Consider the following 22,746-nt stretch of genomic DNA (forward strand, 5'->3'; position numbering starts at 1 on the left):
AGGGAATAACATATTTAGCCTTCCTTGAAATCTGTAATGCTTTCCTATGGGGAATTTAATTTCTGTTAAGTAATGTTCGTGAAACTGGGTCCAGGTACTATAGGTACTAATATTAGGAATCAATTAGCCTTTCTGGGGTGTTCTGGGGTACTAACTGTGAATCTGATGTTCTGCATTCAACCCAATAAACACCCAGGGTGCTTGAAAATTGCAAAACAACTCATGAGGCGTTTACTAGTAATAGGACCAGATTTGGACTAACCTTTCACAAAATTATTGCACATTAACAAATTTGCAAAAGAACTCAAATAGAGAAACCTACATCTCTCATAGTTTTACCTGCATTTGAATCAAGGCATGTGAAATTGTGGCCTCAAAAAATCCATGCAGAACTCTTATTTCCTAGTTTTGACTAGTAGCGATTTAAAGGAAATGTTGACAGACGGACGGACGGATGGACGCCGCACCATGACATAAGCTTACCGGCCCTTTGGGCCAGGTGAGCTAAAATTTAACATAAGATAGATCAAGGAGAAAAACTTTGTATTAATCACAATTTATGTTTATTCATAAAATTAGTCACGAAAAACATACAAAATCACAATCAATCATACCATTCAAAACTCGTGTGCTTCCAATGGCTGTGAGTGTGATTTTAAATCATCATACATTTTACGGACATGAATTAACAGCGTTTTGATACCAGTCTTTTCAGTTGCTGAAATTGCAAACACAGGAACATCACTTTTGGCTTGTATAGCCTTAAAATTTGTCTCAGATAGCGGCAGATCAATTTTGTTTCCGACAATAGCATGAGGTCGTGTAATTAACTCAGTGTTATACTGCTGGAGTTCATATCGTAAGTCTATATATTGTTGCCATGGGTCATCACTAGCAAGGTCAAGGACGTACAAAAGGCAGGTGCACTTCATTATGTGTCGAAGAAACGAGAACCCAAGTCCCTCAGACTCATGGGAACCTTTAACTAAACCAGGGATATCCGCAACTGTCAATAAAGGGAGAAATAATCTAAACTGAAAACTACATATAGTCTTTAAATCACACGTGTTTAGAGAAGTCATAAATGTAACCATTGTATTCTCAACAAAATTGTTCGTGATATATATCACATGACCACAACTGTTGCGACTGTATAATATATATCGTACAAGCAGACACCTAATTCACTTCAAATTAATATCTTTATTTTGAAGAATATATAAGAAACAGGTTTTTTTTCTTCTATAGAACCAAAATAGAAACATTTTATCTATTTGAGAAGGGAAGATATTGGAAACTGCAAATTTGACTTCAATTTAGAAAAAAAAATCAATTAAAAATGCGGCTCATTATCACAATAGATCTAGTTCAGCCAAACCTGTCTATAGACAATGGGAAAAAGAAAAATGGCTGTTATATAGCCAAGTGGCCTCTATAAAGATGACAATAGTTTTAATGTATTTGCTTTGTAACATACCTACCTTGGTACCTAACCATGAACTAGGTATATATGTGACGTATGACATACCTGAAACTTGTTCATAATCGTCGTACTGCACCATCCCGACGTGTGCACTGCGTGTGGTGAAAGCTTTCTCAGAAGTCAATGGACGGGCTCTTGAAATTGCACGTAGGAGTGATGATTTACCAGCATTTGGAAATCCAACCTGTAAACAATAACAGTAAACTATAGCTTCATACACTCACATCACATCACATTATAGACAATATAGCAAACATCAACAAATTACCAGGTATTTGTGTTTTTCAAATTCTGTAAACCAACTTTAATTTCTATTGTGAGCGATTTACTTTCACAAATTTTACAATCCAAGTATATTTGCGAAAGTTTTATCTCTGTGAATTAATATCTTCATTCAATTCTAAATCTGCAAATGGTGATCAGCTTATCTTATAAACTTGTAATGGTGTAAACTTGTTTTGGAATGGAAATCACGAAAATAAGTAGCCAAATTGGTTTACAGTATAGGGTCTCTATGGCTATATAAGTTTAAAGTAGCAAGGACTGACTGTATAATAAGGCAACAACTCATTCCTCAAATTTATAAAATGAGTGTGACACTCACTAGTCCCGCATCTGCCATGATCCTCATTTCCAACTGTAGAGAGTGTTTTTCACCCTTGGCCCCCATTTCTGCGATTTTGGGAGCAACAAGTGTACTAGTAGCAAATGCTGTGTTCCCCCTGCCTCCTTTCCCTCCATGAGCAGCTATATAGTAATCGTTGGGTTCATCCAGGCACGTCAGTAGTTTTCCTTCAGCACTGTAAAACATTGTACCTTGTGGAACCTGAAAAATAAACAAACAAGGACATAGTCATTCAGATCCCCCGCCAATGGAGATATCAAAGCTGAAGTAAGTTTTATTGTGGAGACTTATGTGTATGAAAAAAACCGGGAAAAAGGAAGTTGAGCTAAAGAAAGATGGAGTATAATTCAAGTAGAGCGGGGCTGCAATTGTTGAATCAGGTATACAGCCTTGACATTTATATTAGACTATATACACAAAGATGGGTGGAGTTTTGCAAAGTAACATTTACCATGATATTTTCAGCAATGTTTCCATGGTAACGGAAAAAGTGCAAAAAATGAAAACCTAAAATTAGCAAAAGGTACTACTAAACCATAAAAAGAATGTGTCTATGAAGTTTCGTGGAAATATCTCTGCTGGTTTTAGAGTTATGCTCCGGAAATGAACCTGCTACAAAAATATGATATTTTCAGCAATGTTTCTATGGTTAAAGAAAAAAAGCACAAAAAGTGAAAACCTTAAAAGAGCAAAAGGCACTACTAGACCATAAGACTAATGTGCCTATGGAGTTCTGTGCATATATCTCAACCGGTTTTCCAGTTATGCTGCGGAAACGAACCTGGTACAAAAATATGATATTTTCAGCAATGTTTCCATGGTTACGGAAAAAGTGCAAAAAATGAAAACCTAAAAATAGCAAAAGGCACTACTAGACCATAAGAACAATGTGTCTATGAAGTTTCATGGAAATATCTCTGCTGGTTTTAGAGTTGTGCTCCGGAAACGATTCTTACACAAAAATCTGCCATTTTCAGCAATGTTTCCATGGTTACAGAAACAAGAGATCCCAGAGGGATCTTGGCGCCCACCAAAGAATGATCTATGTCTGACAACAGAAAGAGGGATCTTTTCCCTGCTTTTCAAACTTTTACTACATACTATATATGAACCTTGAGAAAGATCCTTTCAGTACTTTCTGAGATATGTAGCAGTAACAAACTTCAATTATCAAAATTCAAGATGGCTACCTGTCGATCATCTTGCTGACCGATCTGTCCCAAAATGCAATATGCACAACTAGGGTCGTAGGGGAACCTACATATGAAATTTGAGAAAGATTCCTTCAGTACTTTCTGGGAAATAGTGTTAACAAACTTTAACTATCAAAATCCAAGATGGCCGCCAGTCGGCTATCTTGTTGACCGATCACTCCCAAAATGCAATATGCACAACTAGGGTTCAAGGGGAACATGCATATGAAATTTGAGAGAGATCCCTTCAGTACTTTCTGAGAAATAGCGGTAACAAACTTTAACTATCAAAATCCAAGATGGCCATCAGTCGGTCGGCCATCTTGTTGACTGATTGGTCCCAAAATGCAATATGCACAACTAGGGCCCTAGGGGAACCTATATATGAAATTTGAGAAAGATCCCTTCAGTACTTTCTGGGAAATAGCGGTAACAAACTTTAACTATCAAAATCCAAGATGGCTGCCGGTCGGCCATCATTGTTGACCGATTGGTCCCAAAATGCAATATGCACAACAAGGGCCCTAGGAGAACCAACATATGATATTTGAGAAAGATCCCTTAAGTACTTTCTGAGAAATAGCGGTAACAAACTTTAACTATCAAAATCCAAGATGGCCGCCAGTCGGCCATCTTGTTGACCGATCTGTCCCAAAATGCAATATGCACAACTAGGGCCCTAGGGAACTACTTAAATTTGAAAAGATCCCTACTTTCTGGAAGAACTAACTATCAAATCCAAGATGGCGCCAGTCGGCCATCTTGTTGACCGATTGTCCAAAATGCAATATGCACAACTAGGGCCCTAGGAGAACCAACATATGAAATTTGAGAAAGATCCCTTCAAAACTTTCTGAGAAATAGCGGTAACAAACTTTAACTATCAAAATCCAAGATGGCCGCCAGTCGGCCATCTTGTTGACCGATCTGTCCCAAAATGCAATATGCACAACTAGGGCCCTAGGAGAACCAACATATGAAATTTGAGAAAGATCCCTTCAAAACTTTCTGAGAAATAGCGGTAACAAACTTTAACTATCAAAATCCAAGATGGCCGCCAGTCGGCCATCTTGTTGACCGATCTGTCCCAAAATGCAATATGCACAACTAGGGCCCTAGGAGAACCAACATATGAAATTTGAGAAAGATCCCTTCAAAACTTTCTGAGAAATAGCGGTAACAAACTTTAACTATCAAAATCCAAGATGGCCGCCAGTCGGCCATCTTGTTGACCGATCTGTCCCAAAATGCAATATGCACAACTAGGGCCCTAGGAGAACCAACATGTGAAATTTGAGAAAGATCCCTTCTGTACTTTCTGAGAAATAGCGGTAACAAACTTTAACTATCAAAATCCAAGATGGCCGCCAGTCGGCCATCTTGTTGACCGATTGGTCCCAAAATGCAATATGCACAACTAGGGCCCTAGGAGAACCAACATATGAAATTTGAGAAAGATCCCTTCAGTACTTTCTGAGAAATAGCGGTAACAAACTTTAACTATCAAAATCCAAGATGGCCGCCAGTCGGCCATCTTGTTGACCGATTGGTCCCAAAATGCAATATGCACAACTAGGGCCCTAGGAGAACCAACATATGAAATTTGAGAAAGATCCCTTCAAAACTTTCTGAGAAATAGCGGTAACAAACTTTAACTATCAAAATCCAAGATGGCCGCCAGTCGGCCATCTTGTTGACCGATTTGTCCCAAAATGCAATATGCACAACTAGGGCCCTAGGGGAACCTACATGTGAAATTTGAGACAGATCCCTTAAGTACTTTCTGAGAAATAGCGGTAACAAACTTTAACTATCAAAATCCAAGATGGCCGCCAGTCGGCCATCTTGTTGACCGATTGGTCCCAAAATGCAATATGCACAACTAGGGCCCTAGGGGAACCTACATGTGAAATTTGAGAAAGATCCCTTCTGTACTTTCTGAGAAATAGCGGTAACAAGAATTGTTAACGGACGGAGGGACGGACGGACGGACGGACGGAGGGACGGACGGACGGAAGGACGGACGGACCACGGACCACGGACGAAAGGCGATTTGAATAGCCCACCATCTGATGATGGTGGGCTAAAAAGTACAAAAAGTGAAAACCTTAAAATAGCAAAAGGCACTACTAGACCATAAGACTAATGTGTCTATGAAGTTTCGTGGAAATATCTCTTCTGGTTTTAGAGTTATGCTCCAGAAACGAACCTGATACAAAAAATATGATATTTTCAGCAATGTTTCCATGATTACGGAAAAAATGCAAAAAATGAAAAACCTAAAAATAGCAAAAGGCACTACTAGACCATAAGACCAATGTGTGTATGAAGTTTCGTGGAAATATCTCTACTGGTTTTAGAGTTACCCCGGAAACCATTCGTACGGACGGACAAACGGAAGGAAGGACAGACGGACGGACGGACGGACGGACGGACGGACAGACGGACGGACGGAACCCATTTGTATATCCACCGCCATCTTCGTTGGGCGGGGGATAACAAACAAGTAGCGGGAGTCACCAGCTGTTTTTCCGTGCATGGGCCATGGTGGGTAAGTTTTGAAAATATCCCAACATATTACCACAAGCCATCCACCACTGGGATGCGAGTTTGAATCCTAAGTGGGGCAGTTGCCATGTTCTGATGCCTGGTCAGTGTTTTTTCTCTCTGGGTACTCCAGCTTTCCTCCACCATCTAAACCTTGTACATCCTAAAGTACCCTAGTTGTTAATAGGACGTTAAACTAATCAAACCAAAGTTTTCTTGCATTGATATTCCGTATTTGCATATTACAGAGTTATCTGCCCTTGCTGGTTTCAGAGAAAATGACGTGAATTGTGCTTACAAAATAATGACGTAACAATCGATACCTACCCACAAGGGAGCTAACTCTGTAATATGCAAAAACGGATTACCAGATAGTTAAAAACAGGTTCCACCCCAGGATTGCCTGTAAATATAGAATCTCCCTTGGTAATGAACCATTGCTCTTCTCTGTCTTACGCTGAGAGAGCATAAACAATATACTCATCATTTGAACAATAATTGGTGTTTAACCATGTATATATTTCATTAACACAAATAAATAATATAAATTAATTAATTTTGCTTTTGGTGCATGCACAATTGTATGCAAATGTAGCATAAAATGAAAAGAGAGTTAAATTTGATACTTAAAGCAAATTTAGTTTGATACTTACTGGAACAAAGGTATGTTGACCACATTTGCCTTCAGAGTTACGCTTGGCACCACTCTTTCCTTCCACTGCTGCAACTTGTCCAGGAACCTTGGAAAGTGACTTTACGTTTTCATTCACTACAAGATAGAATCAAAGATATTAATCACAAACTGAGCTTTAATTATAACTTGTAGCAGGTCTGGATATTTTCCATTATTTATATGTTAGGTTTAATACGTTTAGCATCCTATTAACAACCAGATTAATTTAATGATGAGCCCAATTCAGATGGTGGAGGAAATTATAGATATATACCCAAAGTAAAACCATCAACCAACAGTCGGTACCTGGCAATTACACCACATCGGATTTGAACTCCGCTGCCCAATCTTGTTAGTGTTTGGAGATCCAAAATTCAAACCCATGTCTTATCAAGAAAATGCTCACAGGTAATGAGTTCTAGATATACTGTACATATATATATATATAGATTTAGAGTATGAAGCTGTTAAATTTTTATATTACATTTGTTTATGTACAAGGTAAAATACATAAATATGTCAGGACATGAAGTAACTTTACAAGTAATATTACCTTGAAATATAATGTGACCTCCCGAGCCTCCGTTGCCGCCGTCCGGTCCGGCAAACTGTTTATGACGGGTACTGGCGAAGGACACCACACCATTTCCCCCATTACCTCCACTCACTACACACACCTTAGTGTCAACAAAATGGGTCGGCTGCAAATAATATATTCAAAAGTTAAATCATTTAATACTGGATTATTTTATCTGATTTAAACATATATAAGTACCTGGTATTCATTTTGAATAAATGTGTGTTACTGATGATAAACGCAGATTGAAAAGAGTTGAAGATGTCCGATCAATAGGTTACAGATATGGTCATTTTAGGGCATGCAAGAATGGTTTTAGTGGTAGAGTGGCCATGGTCATGTCAACAAGATCACATCATTATTAGCTGATTGTCATTTTTATTTCTATATTTGCCTGTCATAGAGTTATCTGCCCTTGTGAGTAGGTATTGATTGTGTCATGAAGTGTTTGAAAGTGTAACATTATATTTTTCAGAGAAAATGATGTGTTTCGCTAACAAAATGATGTCATTTGATGTGTCAATCCATTTAGGATTCCTACCCACAATATAATATGCAAAGACAGTATATTCTGTAAAACATTTTTTTTCTATATTATTGCATTTTAACAATAAACATGGTATATGTACATGCATATACATTGATCCTACTACTTCTGAAGTCTTTTTAAATCAGGCGATACCTGTTGTGTATGTGACTATGTGTATATTGTACATACCTCTTCCTTGTCGAAACCCTTAGGTTTCGTGGCTAATACAGGTTGAGGTACTTTAGATGCAGCCCGCCTCACCATTTTCATTGTAACATGCAGACCTTGCTTTACATACAATCGCTGCATGCAGTAAGTCATCCGTTGTGTTATCACCATCTTCTTTCTTTCCTTTTATAGAAATCATTGAAATGGCTATAAATATAATGATTATAGGTTTAATCTTACTTTAACAACATTTAATGATTAATTTTAAGTAATAATATATAAATGATATATATATATAATTTTATTATCATGATTAATATTATACAAATATCGACTTGTTTTCAGGTGGATATGGTGATTTATCAACTCGAGGAAGTGATATTACCCGAGGCCATAGGCCGAGGGTTATATCACTTTCGAGGGTTGATAAATCACCATATCCACCTGAAAACGTGTCGATATCTGTTTTATTATATGGCATTTACATGATGTAAACCATTTGACTGTATGTGTATGTACATGTATTTCCTCTTCATGATATTGAGTAGCCCCTCTCCCCGATACTCAATAGTCTTGTTGAATAATTTCGAAGAGAAAAATGAAGGCTGATAATATCAATAAAATAGAGAAAACACCATACTTATTATTGGAAATATCTGACAAAAATGCACACATAGATATTGGCAGAGTCACATTGATTCCAGTAAACCTGCTGCTCTCCGTTACATCTCGCTGAATGATGACGTCACAATAGATTTTTGACCTCACGGAAATTCCCTTTACCCTATATTTGGGTACGACCTGGAGCCATTGGAATCTGATATCAACCAGTGAAGTGATTGTGACGTCATTTTACATTACGTCACAATGCAATATTTCTATATTTGGGTATGACCTGGGGGTTCTGGATTCTTATATCAACCTGGGAAGACGTCACAATGCATATAGTTAGGAATTTTCTGGTGGATATGGTGTTGTATCATGGCGAGAAAGTGTAGTTTCAGCCTATTAGGAGCAAGCAAAACACACAGCCATATAATAATGTGATTTCTTTCATACCTACGGGTGTAATACTGGCTGGTCTAGGGTAATACACTCATGTTGCCTGAGGCTGTATTACATGGCTACCCATGCAATAAAGCCTTGTGACGTGGCGTCAACAAAATTTATATTTCCTCGGTAAAATTTACACATTTTTTTCACAAATTTGACTGGTTTTACTATAAAAGATGCAAACCACGAAATTTGTGCTGAAAATAAGACGTAATTTTTCATAAATGGAAAATTGACTTGCAGTCGTGATTTTCTTCTAGTTTATTTCAAAATGGCGGGATATTATAGTTGTAAAATTGCAATAAAACGTCGAGGTATGAAAGAAAAATACTCTTTCATAAGTGGATATGAAGGATAGGGATATTCTACCCTCGGGATCACAAAATGTTGCAAAACCCTCGACAAGCCTCAAGTTTTACAACATTTTGTGACCCTCGGGTAGAATATCCCTATCCTTCATATCCACATATGAAAGAGTCTTATAATATTGCATATATATATTATCAATATTTCCATCGAAGCACCATGAAATTAACTACATAATTATATATATAGCCTATTAAAATTACATAGTAGGGATGCTCATGAAAAAATCTTTTAGTTTTTGCATTTTATTAACTTAATTAATCATAATTTGAGTATCATACCATAATATATATCACTTGAAGTTGATTTTTTTTTCCTTTTTCAAAAATTATTATAGTCTATAATTAGTATACATTGTAGCTTGTCATAAAGTACATAAATGGTAAAAAATAAATTAAATTGTACATGCACATGTGACTCAAAATCATCATTTAATATTTATCATCTAAATTTTAAAACTGATTTTGAAAAAAGGAAGTTCTATAGTTAGGAATTCAATTAAGTTCTATAATTAAAGTGTTTTGGGTTTTTTTAAAGAAAACTGATACAGACCAGTGGCAGACTGTACACATGTACAAATGTAGGCATAATTAAAGTGTTTTGGTTTTTTTTTTAAAGAAAACTGATAGGGGTGAAGCACCATAAGTCGGACAGGAATCAAAAGTCGGACAGTTTTGTTATATTTGATTAAAACTAAATATAAAAACCTTGTTGTTGTGTTGTTTGCTTCCTTTTGAGTTTCCGGTTATCAGATGGGCGCGTTCGGTACTGCCTCTAATAGATTATGACTTCCGTTCAAACTAAAATACGACCCGGAATGCGAGCTCTTTGTTACGGACAACGGAAGTTGACACGGCGGTAAATTTAAAGGTCGAAAGAAGGTGGTCACTAAACAAGAGAATTGTTGGTATGTATGATATAAAAAATTATTCAATTAGATATTTTCATAATTTTCATATGTATATTTTACATAAATAACATTGATTTTGTACTATCTTTAGCTTAAATCAATAATATTCTGTATTTATTTAGTGTCCGACTTTTAAGTCCTATTGGTATAAAGGTCACTTTAAGTCGGACAGTTAAACCATAAACTCTTTTAAAAGGCTTATAGAAATATCTTTGATAATATTAATAAACATAACTAAGAAAAAAATGGTTTATTACATAATTATATAATCACAATTCATTTATATTATGTATTTTCATGCATTTAAACACCTCATTTTATAAATTATATACTTAATAACAGTTAAAATAATTTATTGACAATAAAAATTTTCTTCTCAGATAAAATGGCTGACAAAAAAAGAGGTCCGCTGTTAAAATATGATCGTAATGATCTCGTCAATGCTGTAAACGCAGTGAAGAATGGGTCTATGTCAGTCCGGAGAGCAGCCGCAGAATTCAATGTGCCAAAATCAACCCTTGGGGACAAAGTTTCCGGGAGAAGTGATGTAGAGTCAAAGATGGGAAGGCCACCTGCACTCCCTGAGTCTGTAGAGGGAAATATTGTGGAGAACGTTCTAGAGGCGTCAAAACGGGGAATGGGTATTTCCCGCCGTCAGTTATTTGCCCGTACCGCCATTCTCTGCCGGAAAATGAAAGCAACACCGTTCAAGAAGGCGCTCCCAAGCAGAGGATGGTGGGAAGGTGTAAAACGGCGTCACCCTGAAATAACGATAAGAAAACCAGAGAAGCTAGGGAACTCGCGAGCAAGAATGCTCAATCCCGTTGTGGTAGAGAGATATTTCAATGACCTTACAGAAATAATCACTAATCTCAACTTACAGAATAGCCCCCAAAATATCTGGAATTGTGACGAGACGGGGAAACAATTTCAACATACCCCAGTAAAAATTATTTCGCAGAAAGGTGCCAGAAATGTAGTAAGCAGGGTATCTGAAAATAGGACAAACATCACTATAATGGCGTGCGTTAATGGTGTTGGGGACAAAATGTCCCCAATGGTTGTCGTGAAGGGGAAAACATCGGCTTCTCTTCATGGGATGAATGTAACAGAAGCGCCTGAGGGGACGATTTGGGGGTACCAGGAGAGTGGCTGGATGACGGAGGAGTTAGGGGAACGTTGGTTTCGGGACGTATTTTTGAAACAATGCGGTCCCGAACGCCCCCAACTCTTGCTTTTAGACGGCCACTCCTCACATGAGACATTAGGCATCCTGGAAATGGCTGTAGCCAACCACATCCACGTCTTCTGCCTACCACCGCACACCACACATATGCTTCAGCCATTGGACAGAAGTGTCTTCGGCCCCTTTAACAGGGCATACAATCAGGCTTGTTCGGAGTTTTTGGCTGAATCTGCCTACCACGTAGTGAATAAAGGCAGTTTTCCTCAACTTTTCAAAAAAGCATGGGATGTTGGAGTCTCGCCAAACAACATTGTTAGTGGCTTTAAGGCTTGTGGTATTGTGCCGTTGAATCCACAGGCGGTACCGGCGGCTGCGTATCAGCCGTCGGTAGCGACTGATCTGCCACACAAATCCGACAATCGTATTCCTATAGCTACCACAGCTACGTCTACCTCGCCGATGTCTTCAGTTCCAGTTACAGTTAGTTCGTTAGCCTCCTCGGTCCATGTGGTTCCGTCTGTCTCATCTACTGCGATTTCATCTGATTCAAACACTCGAGTTTCTACCACGACTGCGTCAACCTCCTCGATGCCGTTTCCTTCAGCCCCGGTTAGTCTTATTGGTCCGTTTGCCTCCTCCGCCTCCACTGTTTCGTCTGTCTCATCATTTACGGGTCTTGAAGGTCCATCTTCTCATTTAAGCGCATCTCCAGATGCATCAGTACCTATTCCGTCTCCATCCAATGGTATTTCAATGTTAAGTGTGAACCCTCTGTCCATCGAGGAGCCCGAGACTATTTTGTCATTGATCGCAAGCAACGATATACAGGTTGCATGTGCCGATAGTTATGGTGTTGCAAATTTCGCCATTCCTGATACGGTCTCGACAAGCACAACGGAAACCTCAATCTGGAACACTGAAATCGATAGCATATTTTTGCCAGTAACAAAGAATGAAATTATACACAGGAGTACCAAATCTAAAACTGTCCATCGTCTGCTTACGTCACAGGCAATAATTGAAGAGAAAAGAGAAGCTATCAGAAAACGTGAACTGAAGGAGGAAAAGAAATCTGAAAGAGAGAAAATTAAGAAAGAGAAACTTGCAAACAAGCAAAAGAAATGAGTAGTGTATGATTATAGGACACTAATTATCAAAAGGAGCAAACATCTGTGTTCTTGTCTGTTGTTTTGTTGCCAATACAAAAAAAAACATTTTTACTTTGACAACAGTTGATTTACAGATTGAAAGAATATCAACATCTGGTAAATTGAAATCGAAATATGCTATGAAATGGTTCTTACATAAAACATCGTACATTTGATATTTTTGTTGTTAGTTTCCTTTCTGCACGGTAACACATCGATTGAAACAAATGAAAGAATCGCAAATATTGTGTAATATGTAGACAAGTGGTAAAGTTCTTAAAAAAGTCAAGTTGAAAGGATGCTACATGAAGATCTTGCACTAGGATAAGCTATAGTGCGCCATAACAGTTCTACCGTTTGCTATAATAGACGGGTACATGCACATGATATCGCGAGAACAGATGTAGTTTCTTATCAATACACGATCTTAATCTCTAATATATATATATATATATAATATATATATACATAAATTATATATCCTTGGGTTTTTTTAATTATAATATCATAGATTTCTCAAAAATGTAAACCCGCTATTCATTATTAGGTTAAAGATGCTCCACCGCTGACAAATGGTATTTTTTCACTATCAAAAACAGAAGCAGACGATTTTGTATTTTTCTTCAGTTAAAAAAGTTACTTTCTTTACACCATTACCACCATTGAAAAGTTTGAGCTTCTAATTTTACTTCAAGTTAAAAATATGAAAAATAATTTATTGCATCCCGAAAAAATTCCGTGGCACTATATCTTATATAGAATGAAGTAATGATTGCGCATGCACCAAAGGTAAAATAAATTATTTTATGTTATTTTTTGTGTTAATTAGGCATATATATACACGATTAAACACCAATTATTGTTCAAATGATGAATATCATTTATGCTCTGTTGGCGGTGGTCAAGGACGTACATATCCTTGGCGGTGGTGCATCTTTAATCAATTAATTTATGTATTCTTTCTATTCAGTCAGCTTGCATTACCCATTAAAAATGGAAAAACAAGTGTAAAAATATAGGCAGGTTTAGTGGACTCGTCAGTACTGAAATAAGGTCATGTCATGAAAACCGTGCAACATTATATGCTGATGTGTCCGACATAATATGCCATCGTCCGAGATTTAATGCCCCGTGTTTTCCGGCTTTGGTTTTAATATTAGACTACTTTGTTAGCCAGCCAATGAAAATCGTTGATACAATTTGTCTTAAAATAGTAACTAAACAAGACACTTGAGACAAGTTACTGGTTTTGAATATGTACCATTAGCAGTGCGGTATTTTCGATCTGTTATCCAGGAAAGTGTCCGACTTATGGTGCTTCACCCCTACAGACCAGTGGCAGACTGTACACATGTACAAATGTATATGCATGTGCAGTTGCAACAATAAAAATGTACACTGTGTATACATGTATAGACAAGAACAATAAGTTAATATGTAGTTATAATTTATATAGATAATATGATTGATAAAATAGTTTTGGGTCGCGTTGAGGTGTTGACTCTTTCGTAAAATTCCGCATGTCGATGGTGGAAGCTGACAATGCAAATACAATCTTGTTGGCCTTAAGTGGAAATACTAGTGATGATATATTGCTGGTTAGCTTGATGCATAATATATCGATATATGACCACTATCATTAGCAAAATGATATGGGTTATCATTGACTTATTGGGTTCATAGTAATCATAAACGAATTAATATTAGATGCATATGATGCCAAGCACTCTAATCCCTATGTAATACATATGCGAAAGTCGAAAATACCTGACAATTACAGTGAGATGTCCACGGAAATAACACGTGAGTGGTTCCATGCGGTGTCAAAAGGTGAAGGTCGGATGAAGAAACAAAAATCATAAACATTGATTAAAAATATTTACCAGCAGAATGAAATAAATATTAGAACAAAATGTATTCATACGATATAAATTAAAGAAAACATTTGACTGGTGATTTTTATTTCATTCATTTAAAGTTTTATTCACTGCGGTCCTACCACGTATGATAGAGGTGAAAGTTCACAGTAGGCTGTCAGGATTAACCGGAGAAGATGGTGCTAAAAGATGAGGATATTATTAGATATTCTATGACTGAGGAGGATCCTAACTCCAATGCCCAAATTGTAAACAAAGAGGAAGTTTCTGTGCCAAGATGGGGACCTCAGCATGCAGGAGCAAAGGAACTGGCGAGCCAGTATACAAAAGGTGTAGTTTGCGTTGCTACCATGCATCATTCTAAAAGCTTGATAATGTCGTGTTGTGTAAGTTTGTTGTTAGTGGTTAAGGTTCACCGTTAGTGAGCGTTGTCTGCTTATGTAACGATGCTTGTGTGTGGTAAAGACGCCTGTTTAAGTTGTCCATTTATTTGTTGATTTTTCAAATGCCTGCCAGTCTGTCATGATGACTGACACTGACAGTTTGTGACCTGACTAATTTAAGAGCTCAGTGTGAGATCAATATAACAGTTGAATAACACAATGAAATAATTAATAACCCACCAAGTTTCAAATTAATAGTAAACTATGTGGCTATTAGATAACTCTATAAAAGCGTTTAGATATATATGTCTTGGCACACTACACACTAACTCAAATGACAAACACACCAAACAGAGGTATAAACACACATTAGACTTACTTCTTACAAACAGACTAGCTATAATAAACAAACTAGAAACAGCACCACCCATAGGGAAAGCAGACCATGACATTATCTACACTGAAATAGATGTAAGACTTAAAAAAACCCACTCAAAACACCACGATATATATTCTTATACAACAAAGGAAACTGGGACAACATTAGAAATGACCTCGAAACACTCAATAACAAACTAGAAACATGCTTGACAAAACAGCATACGATCTTTGGGATACCTTCAAACAAACACTAGATACTTCAGTATCAAAAAACATTTCTAAAAAACTTTATCATCACTCACAAACACAAACTCTCATGGATAACTCAAGAAATACGCAGAATCTCTAGAACAAACGCAGATGCCTCCACAAAAAAAGTCCAGAACAGCCCACAAACTCATACACCAATACAAATCAGTGAAATTACAACTACAAAAACATACAAGAAATGTCACCTTCAGTACATCGAACAGATGATAAAAGACTTACCCAAAAACGAACCCGGCACACATCAAAACAACAAATACTCCACCAAAAAACTATTCTCTTACATCAAAACAACAATAAAGAAAGAAAACTCCAACATCACAGCACTTAGATATAACAGACATCTCTTCACAGATACTACCACAAAACAAACATCCTAAACGAGCAATTCAAAGCAGCATTCACCACAGAACAACATCAACAGATTCCAGACAAAGGTCCCTCACCTCACCCAAAAATGCCAGACATACACATCACAGAACAAGGCATCAGTAATTTACTACAAAACATAAATCCACACAAGGCATCAGGACCTGACAACATACACAACAGGGCCGGTTCTTAAAGAACTCAGTGATATCACAGCACCCATCTTAACTAAAATCTTCACATGCTCACTATCAAGAGGCACACTACCCCTGGACTGGAAACGCGCACACGTCACACCTATTTAAAAAAAAAGGGGATAATTACAATGCAATAAACTACAGACCCATATCACTCAAATGCATTACATCATCACAAGTACAACTATGATATATCTGGAGATCAACAATTTATTATACGTTCTACGCGTGCGATTTAGTTGAAACTTGCATGAAATGATCCTGACATGGCCCCGACCAAGTGTTGTTATTTTTTGGGTTGATCCGAAATCCAAGATGGCCACCACATCCGCCATCTTGAAAACATTTTCAACTTCTTCTCAAGCTCTATTAGTGTGATTTAACTGAAACTTGCATGAAATGATCCTGACATGGTCCCAACCAAGTGTTGGTATTTTTCGGGTTGATCCCTCCCGAAATCCAAGATGGCCACCACAGCCGCCACACTTTGAACTTCTTCTCAAGTTATATCGGTGCAATTTGGCTGAAACTTCCCTGAAATGATCCTGATATGATCTTGACAAAGTATTGTTACTGGTTGATCCCAAATCAAAGATGGCTACCATGACACCATATTTAATAAATTTCCTATATGACTATATTGCAAAGCCCTTTTGCCTCTTGTTACCAAATGATGTAGAAAACTGGGATTTTTGAGGATGTGGGTTGTTGTGATACCCCAAAAGTCAGCTCTATAATGCCAATTTATAGCACAATCCCACTGAATAGGAAAACATAAAAGACATTTAACTTTTATAAATTTATAATTAAAATCTTCCTTCAATGTATGCTAATATTATATATAATCTTTTCAAAATACTTGCAAAAGACATCAGTATGCATGCATGAGTGATTATAAATTAGCATAACTGGCACACACTACCACTGACTGATTAAATATATTACCTGTGTATAATTCATTAAAATGGATTGTTTGGTCACAAGACCAATTTATGCAAAGCCTTTCGCACAATGCTTTATATACTGCAAAAGTTAATTGCTGATATTATTTATCGAAGTAAACATAGATTATATATTATTTTTGTCTAAAATAAACATAACTACCATTCTTAATATCTACCGTACCGGCCACTCACAAGATCTAGATCGACGTATTTGTAAAAAAAAAAAAGTCTTGTTGAAAATTTGATATTTTATACGGTTCAGTTTTATTGCCTAGTAGGTAAGCAATATACAACAAGTACGATAAAATGCATACAACCGTTTTAATAAGGGTTTGCATAATCATTACTTTGCTCCAATAGCAGTAATAGGCACCAATATTGTTGAGCAAGACAACACCATATTAGGTCACCAGAGACGAAGTCTCAAGTGTTCTATTCTAATCGCCTTTTGTCCGTCGTCGTGCGTTGTATGTCCATAAACAATTTACATTTTCGACTTCTTCTCCAAAACTGCAGAAGCAGTTCAATGAAATTTTGCACAAACCTTCTAAGGCATAAGGCCAATAAAAATTATGAATTATGTAATCCCCACCCCCAGGTCTCATATTGATCCAGGCCAACCCCCTGGGGGTAGAGGGGCGGGGCCAAAAAAGGTCAAATAGGCTAAAACTTCAAAAATATTCTTCTGAAATTCTGGAAATGGTAGAATCAAAGACACTTTATAGATGAAAAGGTCTTAAAGTTTGTTTTATAAAAATCATAAATTATATGACACTGGGGTCTCATGTTTCCCCTTGGGAAGGGGGTCAAGTTTACTATAGTTTATATATGAAAAACACATTAATAATATTTTTTGCTCAATTTTCATAGGAAATAAGTCAAACTTGGTAAGAATTATTAGCCTGAGATAGCATTTTAATATCATATCCACATTGTCCTGGCCGACCCCCTGGGGCAGAGGGGCGGGGCTAAAACGGGTCAAATAGGCTAAAACTTCAAAAATCTTCTAAAATTCTGGAAACATTAGAAATCAAATAATTACCGGTATAGATGGAAAGGCTTTAATTTGTTTTATAAAAATTGTGAATTATATGACCTTGGGGTCTCATGTTGCCCCCTGGGGAGGGGTCAAGTTTACTTTAGTTTATATAGGAAAAACATATTTGTGAAAATTATTTGCCCAGTTTTCATAGCTATAGGAAATTAGTCAAACTTGATTAGAATTATTAGCCTAAGATATAGCATTTAAACATCCATATCCGTCCTCGATGACCCCCTGGGGACCAGAGGGGCAGGACCAAACAGGGTCAAAAAAATTTCCAAAAATACCTCTAAGTTCACAGGTTTGATGGAAGCAAATACTCTTCATAGTCTAAAAAGTCAAATTTATAAATCAATGACCAACTTGAAGGCCCATAATGGCCAGCATATAATGTTTATATGTCTTTAATTTGTTTCCTTATATAAATATATTCTACCTCAGGTGACCGTTACGTTAAGGCCCATGGGCCTCTTGTTTGTCTAAAAGTCTTTTGAGCTACAATATTACAGCTACCGATACCCTTGCCTGTAAGCTCTTTCATGAGATTTTTGTACTTGATAAACATTTAATCTATTTGGTATATACAGAGCTTTTTCTCACTCCTTTGGGAATTGGGCCCGTGGCTTTGAATTTGGGAAAATGTGTGACAAATCCAAGATTTTGAAAAAAATTATGAAATATGAAATAAAGCATAACAAATAAGACTTTTTATTACCGGTGTAGTTTATATACTTTTCTGAAGCCAATTCACAAATATTTAAAGCCTTAGCCAACTAAGTACATGTAATGTTTTTGGATAGTATTCAATAAACTTTGATTTTGGGAAATTTAAGGCTTGAATTGGGAAAAAATTAAAAGGATTTGCCTTGGAGAATGGGCCGAAATTCGGCCCCAAATCGGGCTAAAAAAAGCCCTGAAATATATGTTTATATAATATATAATCAATCATATCTTGGAAGGTTATTACAATCACAACATGTGAAGGAAACCTCAATGTTTCATATTTATTGGTCGACCTTCTTTGCTGTACCTCTTACTCCAGTTACCCTGCATATCTCCGGATATCCAGCCTAGGGACCCAGGAACCCATCACCCCACCCACCTACTACAAACCACCAGTGTTGGCTCTACCCCCCTGCTTTTATACAATCATAATCTTGTTATACAATAGACATCTCAGTCAGGTCAATGTCATGTAGATATACATATGTAGATGCAATTAAAATACATTGATAATTTATTAGTAATGTTTCATGATAAAGGACATTTGGCAACATGACAGCAATGCTGACATATGATATATTAGGACATGGTTGGTGAATCATTCCCTATATTCTGTTATAGTTTATTCAGTTTAATTTGGGATGCTTCCTGTCTATCATAGGATATATAATTTAGAAATGGAAAAAATAGTGTTTATTGTGTTAATGATAAAGGAGAAGAGAGAGGAACGATACATTACACATAATTATAAGGAAAAAAAAGTTAGATTATTGTATTTCTGGACTTGCTGGATTTGATTGTGTTTTTCCTATACCTTTATATTCAGCATGTTAAAAACTATATATGGGGATTTTTGATAATGTACCAGCTATAGGTTTTGAAAGTGAACTGATGCCGGAGTAGCTGCAGAAAAAATCAACAGCATGTCACATCCCATCCATGTCTCTAGACATCTTCATCACTCATGATCAGCCACTGCAGCCCATGTTGTATTTTGAATATGATTGTGTTCCTGCAGTGAATATAGCGTATACATATACACAAGTACATTATCTATACTTGCATCTAAATTCCAGTTACTTTGAGCTAGCCATGCATAGTTTTTATTACATGGTGGACTTTAAATTAAACAATATAGCAATATGTTAGAAAGTATATTGATCTTTTATATTTTAAAACTTCACTGTATTTGTCTAGAAACATTGGTATGTAGTACGTGTTAAAGTGCATGTAGCTCAATGAACTTACCAATATAGGTATATATACATGTGTTTATGTTTACAAACAATATTTCAACAATTCATTTGAGTACAGGTGTGGGTTAATAATTACAATATACTTGATCAGTATGATTGCATGCCAGATACGCATATATATAGTCATCATATGACAAATTATATCCATTTTAAAAAAAAATACATGTATAATAAATGATTTTAGATCTGTACTTGGTACCTGTATGATCACACTCTCATTATAATAATTATTTTCATTTCGGTTCAATTTTATTAGTTTAATGTCCTTTTTACAGCCAGGGTCATGTAAAGACGTGCCAGGTTTGTTGGTGGACGAAAGCCAAAGTACCTGGAGAAAAACCACCAACCAATTTTGTTCAGTTTGCAAATGATACTGATGGAGTCACAATAAGACACTTACATTTAATTGTTCTATAATATGCGAGACGAAAAAAATAGACTGCTGGGGTTTGGACCTGGGACTTCCAAACACTAGCTAGCTGGCCATTACATGTATATGGATCGGAGCTATAATTGAAAGTGGTGACCTATGTATATAAATGCACAATATATGCCTGCATGACTGTATCTATGTTGTCTTGGGTAACTGACTGTGGGTTAGGAGATTATCTAATCATGCATGAGTCAAATTAATGAGTTTGTATTTCAAACAAATTAGGTAATTCTGTCATGCTCACATCACATTGATTTTAAAATTCAAGCAATTATTATCTGCTAGCTATATAGGATTATTTGGCCAACTCTCTGTGCCACTTTGTCATTATGACAGACTGTTTGACCTCTTACTGCATCATCACCTACTCACATACTGCGGTATCTATTATATATATAATGCAATAAGCCTATTACAGGCCCTCTGGGTATTTTTAGGCTACCACTGTGTAGATCGAGCTCTATACCTATCACTTATGCACGAGGTTACCCACTGTGTTCTGCATTATACCTCTGCAATGCAGTATAAACTTGTATGACTAGTGAACTGTACATGGTTATCATATTTATCTGTCTGGGTGGGGAAAGGAGGGTAGGGTGTACATGTGTTGTGGAGGTAAGGCAAGGATTCCAGAGGATAAGATAGGGGAGGGGAAAGGAGGGTAGGGTGTACATGTGTTGTGGAGGTAAGGCAAGGAGTCCAGAGGATTATAAAGGGGAGGGTAAAGGAGGGTAGGGTGTACATGTGTTGTGGTGGTAAGGCAAGGATTCCAGAGGATTATAAAGGGGAGGGAAAAGGAGGGTAGGGTGTACATGTGTTGTGGAGGTATGGCAAGGATTCCAGAGGATAAGATAGGGGAGGAGAAAGGAGGGTAGGGTGTACATGTGTTGTAGACGTAAGGCAAGGATTCCAGAGGATAAGATAGGGGTGGGGAAAGGAGGGTAGGGTGTACATGTGTTGTGGAGGTAAGGCAAGGCTTCCAGAGGATGAGATAGGGGAGGGGAAAGGAGGGTAGGGTGTACATGTGTTGTAGACGTAAGGCAAGGATTCCAGAGGATAAGATAGGGGTGGGGAAAGGAGGGTAGGGTGTACATGTGTTGTGGAGGTAAGGAAAGGATTCCAGAGGATTATAAAGGGGAGGGGAAAGGAGGGTAGGGTGTACATGTGTTGTGGAGGTATGGCAAGGCTTCCAGAGGATAAGATAGGGGAGGGAAAAGGAGGGTAGGGTGTACATGTATTGTGGAGGTATGGCAAGGATTCCTGAGGATTATAAAGGGGAGGGGAAAGGAGGGTAGGGTGTACATGTGTTGTGGAGGTATGGCAAGGATTCCAGAGGATAAGATAGGGGAGGAGAAAGAAGGGTAGGGTGTACATGTGTTGTGGACCTAAGGCAAGGATTTCAGAGGATAAGATAGGGGAGGAGAAAGGAGGGTAGGGTGTACATGTGTTGTGGTGGTATGGCTAGGCTTCCAGAGGATAAGATAGGGGAGGGTAAAGGAGGGTAGGGTGTACATGTGTTGTGGAGGTAAGGCAAGGATTCCTGAGGATTATAAAGGGGAGGGGAAAGGAGGGAAGCTTGTACATGTGTTGTGGAGGTAAGGCAAGGATTCCAGAGGATTAGATAGGGGAGGGGAAAGGAGGGTAGGGTGTACATGTGTTGTGGAGGTAAGGCAAGGATTCCTGAGGATTATAAAAGGGAGGGAAAAGGAGGGTAGGGTGTATATGTGTTGTGGAGGTAAGGCAAGGATTCCAGAGGATAAGATAGGGGAGGGGAAAGGAGGGTAGGGTGTACATGTGTTGTGGAGGTAAGGCAAGGAGTCCAGAGGATTATAAAGGGGAGGGTAAAGGAGGGTAGGGTGTACATGTGTTGTGGAGGTAAGGCAAGGATTCCAGAGGATTATAAAGGGGAGGGGAAAGGAGGGTAGGGTGTACATGTGTTGTGGAGGTATGGCAAGGCGTCCAGAGGATAAGATAGGGGAGGGGAAAGGAGGGTAGGGTGTACATGTGTTGTGGAGGTATGGCAAGGATTTCAGAGGATAAGATAGGGGAGGGGAAAGGAGGGTAGGGTGTACATGTGTTGTGGAGGTAAGGCAAGGATTCCTGAGGATTATAAAGGGGAGGGGAAAGGAGGGTAGGGTGTACATGTGTTGTGGAGGTATGGCAAGGATTCCAGAGGATAAGATAGGGGAGGGGAAAGGAGGGTAGGGTGTACATGTGTTGTGGAGGTATGGCAAGGCTTCCAGAGGATAAGGTAGGGGAGGGGAAAGGAGGGTAGGGTGTACATGTGTTGTGGACGTAAGGCAAGGATTTCAGAGGATAAGGTAGGGGAGGGGAAAGGAGGGTAGGGTGTACATGTGTTGTGGAGGTAAGGCAAGGATCCCAGAGGATTAGATAGGGAGGGTAAAGGAGGGTAGGG

General features: G+C 37.8%; 3 protein-coding genes across 4 annotated transcripts in view; 2 read left to right on the forward strand and 1 right to left on the reverse strand.

The window, feature by feature from the left end:
• Positions 1-546: 546 nt before the first annotated feature.
• LOC138315290 (mitochondrial ribosome-associated GTPase 2-like) lies at positions 547-14,339 on the reverse strand. Of its 2 annotated transcripts, none has more exons than XM_069256183.1 (7): positions 14,226-14,339; positions 7,817-7,978; positions 7,075-7,222; positions 6,502-6,617; positions 2,088-2,309; positions 1,529-1,667; positions 547-1,006 (listed from the first exon to the last, which is right to left on the reverse strand). In XM_069256183.1, the coding sequence occupies exons 1-7, from the start codon at positions 14,322-14,324 to the stop codon at positions 618-620; spliced, it is 1,275 nt and encodes a 424-aa protein (XP_069112284.1). In that variant the 5' UTR covers positions 14,325-14,339; the 3' UTR covers positions 547-617. The 2 variants fall into 2 exon arrangements, with proteins under 2 accessions (XP_069112284.1, XP_069112285.1); XM_069256184.1 differs by having other exon boundaries at positions 14,237-14,271.
• On the forward strand, positions 9,892-13,790 carry LOC138315289 (tigger transposable element-derived protein 6-like). Its single transcript, XM_069256182.1, has 2 exons — positions 9,892-10,121; positions 10,505-13,790. Exon 2 carries the CDS (start codon positions 10,510-10,512, stop codon positions 12,433-12,435), a length of 1,926 nt encoding a protein of 641 aa, XP_069112283.1. The 5' UTR covers positions 9,892-10,121; positions 10,505-10,509; the 3' UTR covers positions 12,436-13,790.
• Positions 14,340-14,448: 109 nt separating the features above from the next.
• LOC138315292 (plasmanylethanolamine desaturase 1-like) overlaps positions 14,449-22,746 on the forward strand; it is a 28,372-nt gene continuing 20,074 nt past the window's right edge. The window contains exon 1 of the mRNA XM_069256185.1: positions 14,449-14,665. Within this exon, the coding sequence (XP_069112286.1) occupies positions 14,512-14,665 (154 nt within the window). The 5' untranslated portion in view covers positions 14,449-14,511. The remainder of the gene's footprint in view (positions 14,666-22,746) is intronic.

The sequence above is a fragment of the Argopecten irradians genome, chromosome 2 (assembly GCF_041381155.1).
Source record: "Argopecten irradians isolate NY chromosome 2, Ai_NY, whole genome shotgun sequence".
Classification (NCBI taxonomy): domain Eukaryota; kingdom Metazoa; phylum Mollusca; class Bivalvia; order Pectinida; family Pectinidae; genus Argopecten; species Argopecten irradians.